The sequence below is a fragment of the Balaenoptera ricei genome, chromosome 14 (genome assembly GCF_028023285.1).
Source record: "Balaenoptera ricei isolate mBalRic1 chromosome 14, mBalRic1.hap2, whole genome shotgun sequence".
NCBI lineage: Eukaryota > Metazoa > Chordata > Mammalia > Artiodactyla > Balaenopteridae > Balaenoptera > Balaenoptera ricei.
The window spans coordinates 19,001,497-19,016,945 of NC_082652.1; the positions used below are offsets into that span (position 1 = coordinate 19,001,497).

Here is a 15,449-nt window from a genome sequence, read left to right on the forward strand (position 1 = left end):
AAAAATCAGGGGGGGAGCATTAATCTAGTAAAGATCCACATTGGGGTACTTACAGATGGAAAGATATAAGTGGAGTTTGCTTTAAAATATTCCAGAACAGGGGGGCAGAGGGACTGGGGACATAGGAATGGTTACACACTGATTATTGTTGGAGCTGGTGATGAGTACATAGGGCTCATTAGCAATTCTCTTTACTTTCTTGACTATTTTAAAGTTTCTATAATACAAACTTGAGACGGAAAAGAAAATAGGAGGGGACTCACCAAGCTGATGGTGACAATCTCATCATAATCCAGGGAGGTCTCCCCAGCAATCATGCCTGAGCCCCTCAGATTCTCTACGCCCAGGCCATCCTCCTTCCCAATGATATCCGTGATGACATACCTTCAAGAACCAAATGCGAGTTAAACACTGAGCTCTAGCCCAGAAAAATCCAAGGCTGATGCGTTTCCCAAGGACCCGAGGAAGGAAGGCTAAGCAAGGTGAGGGATTGGAAAGTGATAAAGCAGCCAGAGGTGAGATGAAGGCAGGGGTCTAGGCCCCTGATGATTGGCCCTAAGGTTTCTAGAAGGGCAAGTACAGCATCAATAATCATCATCCCTCCAACCAAAGATAAAGTTTGCCTATTCAGAGGCTGTCCTAATGAAATGTCACCCCACCCTGCACTCCTCCAGAAGCAATCTAGAATAGCCTTTGGTCTACAGAGACATGGGGGTATACAAGGAGAAGCCACTTGGTTCATCATCAATCAATCAGTCAATCAAGATTCCATGGCCACATAAGTACACTCTATAGCCTAACCCATTAGGGATTCACAAGGCATTTCAGTGCATTAAATGTTCTGAGAAAGCCTGCAATAAAGATGCTTGTTGGATCTCATTTAACCCAGTGTTTCCCAAACTTACTTGACTATGGAAAATTTTCACTCCCTCCCATCCTCCCAAATCACCAACTAACATTCCAGGAAACTCAGCCTGGGAAATTCTGATTTAAATCAGAATCTGATATAAAAAACCCACAACCTTCCCTGGAAAAGACAGTCGGTATTGCCCTTGACGTTCTCATGGAGCAGGCCCTCCCCGCATCTTCCCAGCTCACCAAATCACCGCTGAGTCAGTTTGGCTAATTTGGTCACAAAATGTGAACCTGCAGCTCTGGGGACACTGTGGGAATCCAACCTAATTCTCCTTGCACGATGTGTTATTTTTGTGAAGGGCGTGCCTCATTTTGGGATGACAAGGATGGGCTCACCCTAAAGGATGCCCCAGGTGTCTGAGCTATCAGTGCCCCCAGTGGAGCTCGGGGGTCCCATTGTACAAACACTACCACCTGCTTGATATACTGTCAGAAGCCCAGAGGCGAAGAGGCAGATTCCCTGGGAGTAGCTGAAATTAACCACAGGCAAAATGAAGGAGCTGCCTGGTAAGTTATTTACCTGGATTCTCCTTCTTCCTCGATGTGTTTACAATGGACGGAGTTCAGGGAGCTGACTGTGGTGTAGTCTTGGGGAGTCAGGTACAGGTACTTAATTCCCTTAAAAATACATACTTCAGTAAGGCTATGAGTCCAGCTTCGTGCACTCAACAGCCACTGTTTTGTTTTGTTTTAATGTCAACACTGTGATGGGGGGGGCGTGCGGGGGTGTTAATAACACCATGTTAATAACACAGTCACCTGTCTGATGTTAATACTGTGTTAATAACAGCAATAAACTGAAGGTCTGCTCTGTGCTTTCCACTCGTCCTTACAACACAACCTCACTTTCTTCCTGGGCTCTCTGATTTAATGTTTTTTAATCATCTTTTCATTCTCTTTCCCCTACGGAGCTTTTTCTTCCTTAATGCCAACCCCCCCCAATAAAATTTTATTATAGATATATTGTTTATGTAATGTGTGTATGTATGTATACATATATATGTACGTGTATGCTTTTTACATGAAAAGAATAATTTTTGCCCCCTTGGGGGGGGCAATACCACCCCCTTGAGAACTCATGCTCTGGTTGCAAAGAATGACTCTGTCCCCTGCATTTTCACATTACAAGATGTATGCTTTTCTCTATTCATTTTGCCTTTTATGGTAGCTGGTGTCTCTAGGTCTCCTGGATGATTTTTAAGAACTTCCTGAGGCCAGGGATTATGTTATCATTCACATTTGCATCCTTGGTGTGCACTGCGTTCAAGAGATGCTCAGTACGTATTAACTCTGTGTTTACATAAAAAATAACTTTTTTTTCATTATTGTCCCCCTAAGGATCCTATTTACACCTTTTTTCCTAATCGTCACCCCCTCCCATGAAATTTTAATGCCTGTTTATGTACTTTATGGATATCTATGCTGTCTACACAAAGAGCAAGAAGATTTTTTCCCGCCCCCTTGGAGGTGCTGTCACCCCCACAGAAAATACAACAGGAGCTTAGTGCAGTCACACTGCCACCCCGGCTTTATCACGTACCTTGTGGGGGTCTTCCTGGTCCACCCAAGCCACCTGGAACATGTGTTTGATCTCCTCCGCAAGGCCGATACGGGCCCCACTGTTGGCAGCGAGGTAGATTTTGGGGATGCCCTCTGCCCGGGCCATCTCGGATGCCCGCAGGTACAGTAGGTCTTCTCCAAGGCCAAAGGATCCTATCCGGAAGGTGATGTCATTGCTGATGAGGATAACGTCACGCCCGTCTGGGTACTCAAGGGTCTTAAACCTCATTTTGAAGGCCACCATGCCCACCTGGCGAGGACATGAATGCACAAGAAAACGGGCTTGTTTCTTCAGGAGGATTTTATTTATTTATTTTTGGCTGCACCACACAGCATGCAGGATCTTAGTTCCCCGACCAGGGATGGAACCCACGCCCCCTGCAGTGGAAGTGCAGGGTCTTAACCACTGGACCGCCAGGGAAGTCCCCCAGGAGGAAATTTTTTTAAAGGGTGATTCCGGCCAGGGGCTGGGCTCTGTGAGTTTTTTTTTTTTAATTTTATTGAAGTATAGTTGATTTACAATGTTGTGTTCATTTCTTCTGTACAGCAAAGCGACTCAGTTCTTTACCTCATTTCCTCCAGGAAGTCGGTTCATCTCCACCAGCTGGCCCTGCGGGTCCAGCACTAGTTCGGTGTATGTCAGGATGTCTTTGGGGTACTTGTCCGGGGAGCCCCACATTTTAAAAAGAGCCTACAGAGAGGACAGGAAAGAGAAAAACCTGAAGTCATCAGTAAGGAAGTACATTTTCTACTGCTTTCTCTCTTTTTCAATCATGAACTATTTAAAGCATACATGCAGAAAAATAAATACCCAAGCACCTATCTCATGGCTTTGTCAAATCATAATTTTTCCATAGTAGCTTAAGATTTTTTTTAAAGAAATAAGAAAAATGCAGTTAAAGTCCCTGGTGTACCCCTCCCCATCCCATTCTCATCCCTCCTCCTCCCTGCTCCCCTCAGGTAACTATTATCCTGAATTACTGTCCATCAGTCCTCTGTATGCTTTTACATTTTTATTTCATCATACGTGCAGACATTTAAAACATAGCATTATTTTGCATGACTTATACTTTAAATAATGGTATTGCACTGGACACGTCCTTCCACAACTTATTTTTCCAACTCTCCAATATATTTGAGAGATTTATCCATATTGATAAATTTAGCTCTGGTTTATTCATTTTCCCTGCTGTTCAGTTTTCCATGATATGAATATATCACAATTTATTTATTCATAACCCTTTTGAGGAACATTTAGTTTTCCAATTCTACACCAACAATGCTGTAATCAACATTTTTATGGTCTTTTTTTTTTAAAATAAACACGGATGAGTGTTTCAATGGGTGTATACCTAGGAATGAAATTGCTGGGTCATAGGGTATGTGAAAATTCAGATTTACTGGATATTATCAGATTGTTTTACAGTCCTAGTAAGAAGGTGTGAGAGCTCCTTTGCTCCATATACTTGGCCACACTTGGTTTTGTCAAATATTTTAATGTTTACCCATCTGCTGGGTGTGAAACTGTACTGTGATTTTTTTTTTGTACTGTGATATTGATCGGTACTTCACTGATTATCAGTGAGGTGAGCACCTTAGGATATATTGATTGATCTTGTAAGTTTCTCCTTTTTTTTGTCAATGTCCTAAGTATAACTCTTGCCCATATTTTTTATAGTTTTGCTTGTTCTTTTTTTTCCAATTGATTTATAAATGCTCTGTAGATAATATTGCTCTAATCCCTTGCTGGAAACAGATATTTAAACATATTCTCCCAATCTGGGGTTTGTCTTTTCTCTTTTACGTAAATAACTTTTAAATTTTAACATAGTCAAATTTATGGAGTTTTCCTATGCTTATGCTTTCAACTCACTCCAAGTGGTTTTAATCCTCTTGAAATTTATTTTTGTACACCAGATGAGGTAGAAATCGAAAATTGTTTTTCCCAATTAGATAAGAAATTTCTTTGTACCCTTTAGTGAAATTTATTCCCTTGATTCAGAGTCCCACCTCTGCATTCAATCAAGGTTCTGTTGTAAGTGGGTCTGACTCTAGACTCTATTCTGTTTCATTGGCCTATTTGTTTAGCTCTGTTAGAATAATATTACACATTGTAGTATGTACTGCTGCTTGAAAGTAAATAATGACTTATTTTAAAGGATGGCTAAGACAAGTCCTCCTGATTTTGTTCTTTTTCAAAAGTGTTTTTGCTATTCACGAACTTTTGCTATCCCTATGAATTCTTCAGTTGCACCAAAACTCCAGAATTATACTGAATGTATTAATTTGGGGGGAACTATTATCTTTATAATACTGAAGCTTCCCATCATACATAAGCATGATGTATCTCTCTATTTAGGCTTAAAGTATTTCTGTAAAGTTTCCAAATTTCCTCCATAAAGGTCTTGTATGTTTTTTGTTTGATTTATCCCTAAACTTGGAGCTGATCTTAATATTGTAAATGGCATTTTTTCCAATTAGATTTTACAATAATTGCTGGTCTATGAGAGTACAATTAATTTTTGTATATTGCTCTTGTATCTAGCAATCTTGCTGTATTAGCTAATTGGTTCCATAAATTCTCTTGGATTTCTTGTATAGGCATTTATATCATTTATGAAAAACATAACTTTGCTTCCTTCTTTCTAGTCTTTATGCCTTTTATTTCTTTTTCTCATCTTTCTGCATTGGCCAAGAACTCTAGTAAAAAAAGTTGAACAGAAGGGGTGTTAATGGATATTTCTATCTGTACCTATCTTTGAAGCGAATACTTCTAACATTTCACCATTAGGTTCTATTAATTTTAGGTGGATGTCTTTTATCAAAATAAACAAATTTGGGGCTTCCCTGGTGGCACAGTGGTTAAGAATCCCCCTGCCAATGCAAGGAACACGGGTTCGAGCCCTGGTCCGGGAAGATCCCACATGCCGCGGAGCAACTAAGCCTGTGCATCATAACTACTGAGGGTGTGCTCTAGAGCCCATGAGCCACAACTACTGAGCCCACGTGCCACAACTACTGAAGCCCGTGTGCCTACAGCCCATGCTCCGCAACAAGAGAAGCCACCGCAAGGAGAAGCCTGTGCACCACAACAAAGAGTAGCCCCTGCTCACCGCAACTAGAGAAAGCCCGCTCGCAGCAACGAAGACCCAATGCAGCCAGAAATAAATTTAAAAAAAAATTCCCTTCTAGTCCTAGTTTATTAAGAGCTTTTATTATAAATAGATACTATCTTTTCAAACACATTTTTTGCACCTATTGAGAAACTTAAGTTCTTTCTTAATCTATTAACATGGTAAACTATAGACTTCCTAATACCATACAAGCTGTCACAAGATAAATACTATTAAGTCTAAATTTAAAAAAAAAAATCATTACTGGATTTCATTTGCTAATATTTTAATTATGATTTTTGTGTCCATGTTCATAAATGAGATAATAAATTTCCTTTCTCCTAATGTTCTTATATTGGATTAATATTAAAGTAATAATAACCTGTTAAAATGAGTTAAGAAGCATTCCCTTTGTTTTTTCTATTCTCTAAACAGTTTGTATACAAAGGGAATTATCTGTCCCTTGAAGGTTTGACAACAATTGTTGTAAAATTGTCTAGGACCAATTTTAGTAGATGGGTGTTTTTGACCTATGAATTCAATTTCATTAATGCTTTTTTTTCAAATTATTTATTTATTTATTTATGGCTGCTTTGGGTCTTCATTGCGCGTGGGCTTTCTCTAGTTGCAGCGAGCGGGGGCTACTCTTTGTTGCTGTGCACAGGCTTCTCATTGTTGTGGCTTCTCTCATTGCGGAGCATGGGCTCTAGGCACGCGGGCTTCAGTAGTTGTGGCTTGCGGGCTCTGGAGCGCAGGCTCAGTAGTTGTGGCGCACGGGTTTAGTTGCTCCACGGCATGTGGGATCTTCCCGGACCAGGACTCGAACCCATGCCCCCTGCATTGGCAGACGGATTCTTAACCACTGTGCCGCCAGGGAAGTCCCTGTCTGGGCCCAATTTTAGTAGACGGATGTTTTTGAACTATTAATTCAATTTCATTAATGCTTATAATCTATATTTTCTACTTCTTCTTGAGTCAGTTTTGATAAGATATATTTTTCTTAGAAATTTTCATCTGTTTTCAAATTTATGGGTTGTCCACCATACTCTGTTTCTTTATCTATAAGAAAGTGGATGGATTTATTGCTGATTTGTCTGTTTCTTATTCTTATGGCCTGTGACTTCTGAGGCAAAAGGATACAGACAATAACATTCTTAATTATAAAAGTTTCCATTTATTAAGCATCTACTGAATACTTTATATATATTTCTTACCACAACCTGGGGAAGTAGGTAATATTATTAGCCTCATTTTACAGAGGAGGAAAGTGAGGCCCAGAGAGGTGAAGGAACTTGCCCAGGGACACACAGGAAGCAAAGGACAGATTTGGAACTCAGGCCCAGGCCTTACTGACCCTAAATGGCAGCTTTTCCTACTATCCTGCATCTCCTATGCCTAAAGTACACTGATGCTTTCCTGCGGACAGTAGAAGTCCACGACCTCAGTTTCATGAATGTCATTCACAAGGCAATGGAAAAGATGTACACAGGCACCCACATCACCAATGCCAGTGTGCTCAGTCTCCTTGAAAGGCCCTTCTACGTAAAAAAAATAAAGGCATAGAAAGCATACTTGAAGGAAATACACTAAAATGTTATTGCAGTCCTCAGTGGTAGACAAGTGATTACCTATGAGTGAAATTTTATTTGCTTATTCCTATTTTTCTGTATCCAGTGTATATTTAAAAATCATAAAAACATAAATCATTATTTTTTTTAAGTAGACCAAAAAGTCCTCAAAGGCAGTGGCCCCATCCTCTTCCTCATGGTCTGTCTACCCTTAGAATGGTTCCTGGCATGTAGCCAGCACTTAATATAAGCACTAAAAAGACCAGAAGGAAATGGTAAGCAATTTGTCTTTAGTACGTGGAACAAGGAGTCACTTTTTCCTTCTTTCCACTCTCCTTTACTTTCTAAAGTTTCTATATTATATTCCTTTTTATCACTGGGATGAAATTAGGTTTGTTTTAGAAAAATATACTATGAAGTCATTCTCAATATTAGTTTCTTTTCCTTCACGAATACTGTGTTCTTTAGAGTGGGGTCTTCAGAAGAGTAACTAAGGGGAATTCCCTGGTGGCCCAGTGGTTCAGACTTGGTGCTTTCACTGCCGTAGGCCCAGGTTCAATCCCTGGTCAGGGAACTAAGATCCCACAAGCCGCACGGTGTGGTCAAAAAAAAAAAAAAAAAGAGTAACTAAGGATGGGGGGGTGTGGATGCCAGTGGAGTCTCTAAGGGGACCCTGGGCAGTGCTGAGTCTCAGCCTCAGGACTTGCCTGCCTGAACATTTCCGGGAAGTCATACACATAGGTGGTACCCAGGGACTGGGCCTGGAATCGCTTAGCCTGAAGCAGATCCTTGGTGACGTAGGGAGTATTGATCAGCATCCCGTGCTGGGGCCCTTGTTTGTTGCCGAAGGAGTGAAACATGATCTGGACCAGAAAGAAAGAAAAACAGAGAGTGAGGAGGGCAAGTCTCAGAGAACCACACTCCTGCCCAATTTATTTCTTCCCAGTCCTCAGTGAAAATGCAATGAGGGAATACTACTCAGCCAGAAAAAAGAATGAAATAATGCCATTTGCAGCAATATGGATGGACCCAGAGATTATCATGCTAAGCGAAGGAAGTCAGAAAGAGAAAGACAAATACCATATGATATCACTTATATGTGGAATCTAACATATGACACAAAGGAACTTTTATGAAACAGAAACAGACCCACAGACATAGAGAATAGACTGGTGGTTGTGAAGGGGGAGGGTGTGTGGGAGAGGGATGGACTGGGAGTTTGGGGTTAGTAGATGCAAACTATTAAATATAGGATGGATAAACTACAACGTCCTACTGTCTAGCACAGGGAACTATATTCAGTATTCTGTGATAAACCATAATGAAATAGAATATTAAAAAAATAATGTGTATATATATATGTATAACTGAATCACTCTGCTGTATAGCAGAAATTAACACAACATTGTAAATCAACTATATTTCAATAAAAAATGCAATGAGGGGAAGCATAGCATGTATCACATAACAAAGTGAGTGCCCGGGAGAATAATCTTCTCTTCTCTGCCACGGTGGGAAACAGATGTGGAGACACAGCTCCAAAACCGTAATTATCATACTACTAACACACACACACACACACACACACACACACACACTGCAAACAAAGCAGAGTGTATGTAAAAATTGGTGAAAGCCAAATAAGGTCTGCATTTGAGTTAATAGACTGGACCAGTGTCAACTTCCTGTCTTGACAAGGTCTCTGGTTAAAAAAGATGCTATCATTGGGGAAAGTTGGGTGAAGGGTACATGAGTATTCTCTGTACTAAATTTTCTCCTCTGTGCTATTTTTGCACCTTTTTGAGAGTCTTTAAGTGTTTCAGAATAAAACGATTATATATATACATGTAATCTACTACCTGTATATATAGTAGTCAATAGGAAACTTGATTCATTTTACAAAAGTCTATTCCAAAACACAGTTGGGGAAAATACCATTTCCCTAACTGAACTAACCTGGGAACTGTGTTATAATCATCCATAATACTCCACATCTTATCCCAAACATGGTTCTAGACTGGATTAAACTTTGGATTCATTCTCCTTCCCAGAGGAATGAACAACTGGGATTCAGAAGCTAACATGTTTATCATAAAACTCAGAGAAGCAGCCCCAATCTGACACAGCAAAGCTTCCAAGTGCCATTTTAATCTACATCTTGCTCTCCGGGCAGCCTGCCTCCACTTTGACTTGACTTCTGTGACCCAGCCCGGCCTTACGTTTCCAGATCTGGGGTCGGTCACTTCTTTGTACAGGCTGATGTCCAGGTAATAGCCTGACTCGTTGGTGATGAACAGGCGGATGGGAACAGCGTGGTCGGTGGTGGTCTGGCGGATGTTGATCTTGACCTCAGCCTGGAGCACACGGAGTTTCCACAACCGGCTGCCGTAGCGCATCACCATGGACCGCACTGACTCCTCAATCTGCCGCAAACCACAGCAATTCAATTTCAGGACCCATTCCGCGCACACTCATAATAGTTCTAGCTCTGATTATAACAGAAAGATGAGATATACTGAATGCAAAATGCACTGCACGTATATAGCAGAGCAATATGTGGCATGTATCCATTAACTATAAGCTGATAATAATCAAAGGTACCCTGCTAAGCATTTAAACTCATTATCTCACTCTGTCCCCATAATTATTCAGAGAGGCTGGCATTTTTGTCCCCCACTGACAGATGAGGAAACTGAGGCTGGTAAGAGCTAGCGCCCCTATGTTACCCTGTCTTTCTCTCCATCATGCATCCCAAGCCTATGCATTTTCTCTTCTAGGAACCATGTGAACTGGTGGAGTTGGGCAATCAGCATGGGCCTCTGCACCCCACACATGCCAAGCTGATGGACTAGAACGTCTTTCATCCAGAATCACCACCACAAACTCTGCCTGCTCGTGAAGAACCAGCCAATGGAGAACGGCTGAGCCACAGACCTCAGGTTCTCACCTCCCTTCCCCCACCCACATGCAGCCCCCAACAGAGCCTGGAACTAGGGAGAGGACAAAATTTTGTTTTGCAAAAGACATTTTGGGCATCTGTGTCTTCCGAAACGTGAAGCGTGCCCACGGAGGGGGAACATCCTTAGGGACGGTCCTAGGGGTGGTGGCTGAGAAACGGCTCTAGAATTAATCGATGGAAGGTTTGTTCTCCACCTGCAGCAAGTGAGGCTCAGACATGCACATATGCACCCTGGAACTCAGGTCTCGAGCACCAGGAGACAACACCCTGGAGCAGGAAGGTCCCAGTGAAGGTGAACCTAGAGCCTGGTGAGAGCCCCACCCCCAGAGGTGAGACCTTAAAGGGGTCCATGATGACGGTGGGCACGAAGTTGAGGAAGATGTGGTTGCAGTCGGTGCGCACGCTGGTGTTGTTGAACGCCACCTCCAGCTCGTCCATGGCCTCCAGGAGCAGCCGCTCGCCTTCGTTCTGCAGGTACTCGAAGGAGGCTTCCTGTCGAAGGGGGGGAGGGGCAGCCGCTAGGCCAGGGGTGCAGGGCCCAGAGAGTCGAAGGGAAAGGAGAACATCCCCCTCCTCCAAAAGGCATGCCAGGTCAGACAGCAGAGCCCTGCCTCCAGAGGTAAAGGGATGTCCAAGGCTGTCTCGTGTACTCAGCACCTCTTTTATTTTCTGTATTCTGATGCTTTGACAGCTGGGCCTTGCTGACCCTGGAGGGACTGCCCCTCCCAGGGTTAGCCGATTCCTAGAGCCTGTAAACAACTCACCCATGAGCATGCTTTTCAGGCAAACCAACCAATCCAGACCCCACACCCCAACTACCTCCTTGTCAGGCTCTCACCCTCCAGGCCACTATCCACTGGCCCTAATCACCCCAGGGCCAGGTATCAGACAAGTAGAGACAGTCCCTATGCTCACAGCCTGCTGAAATTACTCAAGCCAGCCAATCCCAAGCCTGCTCACCCTGCCTCACCCATTCCTTCCTGCGGAATCCACAATAAAGGCCCCTGTCCATGTATCCCCCCTCCCTCTGCCTCCTGAGCAGCCCTGGTGCTTCCCCATGTGGCCCCCCTAGCTCAGCATGTCCCCTCCTCTTGGAATCTGTGATAACAAATAAACCATCTTTTCGATCACAACTGTCTCCTGATCTGTTGGCCTTACCATACCTGGATAATCATGAAAGTTATTAAAATATCTAGGTGACAGAGGCAGCAAAATACTGAGATTAGCTTAACATCCATCACTAGGGGATTTGTTAAAAAACATTACACACACAAGATGTACATCCATGCAAGGGAATTGCATGAAGGAAATCATCTTCATTAACATGGAAAGAGGTCTACAGTAAAAAAAAAAAAAAAAAAAAAGTCTTTAAATGATTTGTCCAGCCTGAGCTCCTATCTGTAACATTACACCTACAACCCAATCCCAATACATATATGGAATTAGGCCTAGAAAGGGTCACCAACAGGGCTGACCCCTGAGTGGCAGGATTCTGGTCCTTTTCCTTGATTTTTAAAAATATTTTCAGTATTTTTTGCAATCTTCACAATATAATCATGAATTACTTTTCTGAAGGCAAGAAACAATGGGACATGACCACTCACGCAGTGAGCAAGTACAAAAAAAATTCCCTTAACAAACCAGGATCTTTCTTTTCTATCCTCCCACTTCTCTCCTCATGCAGAGAGATCTCCGCGACAGAAGAAAGAATCCACATGCCAGCCCATGAAAACAGACCACTTCATTATCCACCTCCCACTCTGTCCCCAGACTGGAGTGTCAGTCACAAGGGCAGGGCTGTGTGTGCCCTGTGCACCCTGACATCCCCAGAGGGCAGCCCAGGGCCTGACCCAGAGCAGGAATTCAAAGAAGGCAAGGCCAGCACATGAGTGACAAGTTCAGGGGGAGAAAGAAACACCCCGTGACATCCTACCTTGGTGATCAGGTCCGAATGCCTGATGATGGCGCGGATGAAGAACCTGTGGTCCGTGACCTCTGTGCCCTCTTTCACTTTGGCAGCGCCCAGGTACAGATGCATCTTGTGGTTGGCACAGGGCATGGCAGTTATGTCAAAGTTACGCAACCGGCTGAGCTCCAGCTGGAAGGCCAGGGCCGGCTCCAAGTGACGGTAAATGCGATCTTCTGCAAACTGTGGGCCGACCAGAGAGAGAAAACAGATGGACACACAGACACAGGTGGAGTTGGACACTGGGGCTGCGTGCCTGCTTGATCCACGCCCTGTCCCGCAGATCCCTGGTGTTTGCGGGTTTAGCACTCAGGAATGAAGCATTCATGATGTCCTCTAATTGTGAGCTCAAGAGATTTGGGATTTTGCGATGGTCCAGAGGAGAGCCACGAGCATGGAATCTTGTGCTGGCATAAGCCTCTTGGCCCCAAGGGAGCCTAGCTAGTCCCCAGCACCTGCTGGCACCACCAGGTTGTTCTCTATCTGCCACCACACAGAGTATTTCTCAAGAAGTCACTAAGCCCTAGTTTCCTTGTGGAAATTGGTCCCCAGAAGGAAGCGACTGACGGTGCTGGAGACTGAAGAGAAAATGAAGAAGCTAAAGAAAGGATGCGTCTTAACTAGGAAAGTAAGGCTTTGGATAAATTAAAATACTGTTTAGTGGAGACTGGATCTGTGCTGGGAACAAGCCCACCTGTTCTAGAATAAGGATGAGCAAACTCTTTCTTAAAAGGCCAGGGGACTGACGGAGTATACAGTCGGTCCCAACCACAGTCCACCTTCCGAAATCGCGGGTCCCGCATCCGCGGACACAACCAACTGTGGAGATTCCATCCATGGTTGGGTGAATCCACGAATGTGGAATCCGTGAACACGGAGGGCCAACTGTACTCGGTTCAGCCACTGGAGCAAGAAAGCCACAGGAGACAGTAAGTGATTAATGGGTGTGGCCTCTGTCCCAATCAAACTTTGGTTATAAAAACAGGGGGCTGGTCTGCAAGCCATAGTTTGCCGACCACTGTTCTGGAAGAACATAAGAAAAAGAGGTTGGCCAAATGTCCATCAACAGATGAATGAATAAAGAAGGTGTGGCACATATATACAATGGAATATTACTCAGCCATAAAAAGGAACGAAATTGAGTTATCTGTAGTGAGGTGGATGGACCTAGAGTCTGTCATACAGAGTGAAGTAAGTCAGAAAGAGAAAAACAAATACCATATGCTAACACATATATATGGAATCTAAAAAAACGGTACTGATGAACATAGTGGCAAGGCAGGAATAAAGATGCAGACATAGAGAATGGACTTGAGGACATGGGGAGGGGGAAGGGGAAGCTGGGACGAAGTGAGAGAGTAGCACTGACATATATACACCACCAAATGTAAAATAGATAGCTAGTGGGAAGCAGCCGCATAGCACAGGGAGATCAGCTCGATGCTCTGTGACCACCTAAAGGGGTGGGATAGGGACGGTGGGAGGGAGCCTCAAGAGGGAGGGCATATGGGGATATATGTATACATATAACTGATTCACTTTGTTGTACAGCAGAAACTAACACAACATTGTAAACAATTATACTCCAATAAAGATATTTAAAAAAAAAAAGAAAAAGAGGTTGGGAGAACCGTCTTACAGAGCTACACCAGTAAGTACAAAAAGTACCCAGGTGAGACAGAAACCTGTAGTGAAGGCTGAAAGGGCGGGAAACGTGAGGTCTGAGCTCCACACAGCAACACGGGGCTCTCACTGGAAATACCAGCCCAGAGGAAGGCTGGAATCTGCACAAAAGCTGCATGTTCTAGAATATGGGGATACCACAAGGACTAAGGACTATATTCTTGCTGAATATCAAATATCCCAGGGAAGCGAGAACCAGTCATTGCTCTTCACCATACCTCGTCTCTTGCTCTGAATGTGAAAAACTTGGGAAATTCTTTCTGCAAAAAGAAATCCATATGAAAGACAAATCAAGCAAGACTCATTTAAATATTTATAGACCTGTTTTGTGATTTTTAACCCTAACCCAGTCCACTTCTAGAATGAATCATTTGGAAAGCCATCTCTTCTCTAGGGACTGATTTTTTTCCACCCCAATCTACAGAGTAAGCATCAAATAAATGGCACCAAGTCTTGAAGAATGCAAAAACCTCAGATGTGTTGAGAATCGGACTGACCTCTTGGGCAATCAGGAATGTAATTCTTCGGAGTCCATACTCCACAAGGATGTTTTTCTGTATTAAAAACCAAAAACACAGTGGGATCATATTTGGCCACAAAAAGGAATGATGTATGTTACCACCCGGATCAACCTTGAAAGCATGCCAAGTCAAAGAGGCCAGTCCCCAAAGACCTCATAGTGTATGAAATTCCATTTATCCCATTTATAGGAAATACCCAGAATAGGCCAATCCATAGAGACAGAAAGTAGATTAGTGGTTGCCTAGGGCAGGGGAAAGGGTTTTGGGTTGAGGGAAAATGGGGTGACTGCTAATGGGTATTTTGGTGGGAGTGGTGAAAATGTTCTAAAACATAATGATCATAATGATGGCTACACAACTCTATGAATACATAGTAGTCCCTCCTTATCCATGAGCGATACGTTCCGAAATCCCCAGTGGATGCCTGGAACCACGGATAGTACCAAACCCTATACATACTATGTTTTTTCCTATATATACATACTTATGATAAAGTTTAATTTATAGATAAGGCACAGTAAGAGATTAACAATAATTATAACAAAACAGAACAATTATAGCCATATACTGTAATAAAAGTTATGTGAATGTGGGCTCTCAAGATATTTTCCTGTACAAATTTAATGCCTTTTCCGTCTTAACTAGGCACTTATCACTCATTGTGGCCGTAATGTCTGCAATTTAGGGTGTGACAGCAAAACTAGCACGCATTTCTTTTTTCCTCCTTCACAGTTTCATGGATAGAAGACTTGGTTTCACCATAGATCTTAGCAACTCAGCATACATTTTTTTTTCCTTCCTTATTAAGTCAAGAATTTTCACCTTTTCACTTAAAGGGAGCACTTGACAGCTTCTCTTCGGCCTGTCCGAGTTGCCAGCATCACTTGTGCTTTGGGGGCATAATTAAGGAAAATAAGGGTGACTTAACATGAGTACTGCAATACCATGACAGTTGATGGGATAACCGAGCTGACTACTAAGTGACTAACGGGCGGCTACGCTTGGACAGAGGGATGATTCACATCCGGGCAAGACGGAGCAGGACGGCATGAAATTTCATCACACTACGCAGAATGGCACACAACTTAAAACTTACAAATTGCTTAAACTTAAAAATTTCTGGAATTTTCCATTTAATATTTTCAGACTGCAGTGGACTGTGGG

The 15,449-nt window shown here is 43.0% G+C and overlaps 1 protein-coding gene across 16 annotated transcripts in view; it reads right to left on the minus strand.

Moving 5' to 3' along the window:
• LOC132347410 (acetyl-CoA carboxylase 2) overlaps positions 1-15,449 on the minus strand; it is a 142,516-nt gene that overhangs the window by 15,441 nt on the left and 111,626 nt on the right. For 9 of the 16 annotated variants that reach the window (XM_059893850.1, XM_059893856.1, XM_059893858.1 and 6 more), the window contains 12 exons: positions 15,108-15,174; positions 14,262-14,318; positions 13,983-14,024; positions 12,049-12,264; positions 11,386-11,451; positions 10,452-10,607; positions 9,376-9,579; positions 7,864-8,019; positions 3,044-3,166; positions 2,456-2,725; positions 1,436-1,533; positions 264-384 (listed from right to left, as the gene is read on the minus strand). In XM_059893850.1, coding sequence (XP_059749833.1) covers positions 264-384; positions 1,436-1,533; positions 2,456-2,725; positions 3,044-3,166; positions 7,864-8,019; positions 9,376-9,579; positions 10,452-10,607; positions 11,386-11,451; positions 12,049-12,264; positions 13,983-14,024; positions 14,262-14,318; positions 15,108-15,174 — 1,576 coding nt within the window. The other 7 variants (XM_059893853.1, XM_059893861.1, XM_059893852.1 and 4 more) reach the window with 6 other exon arrangements.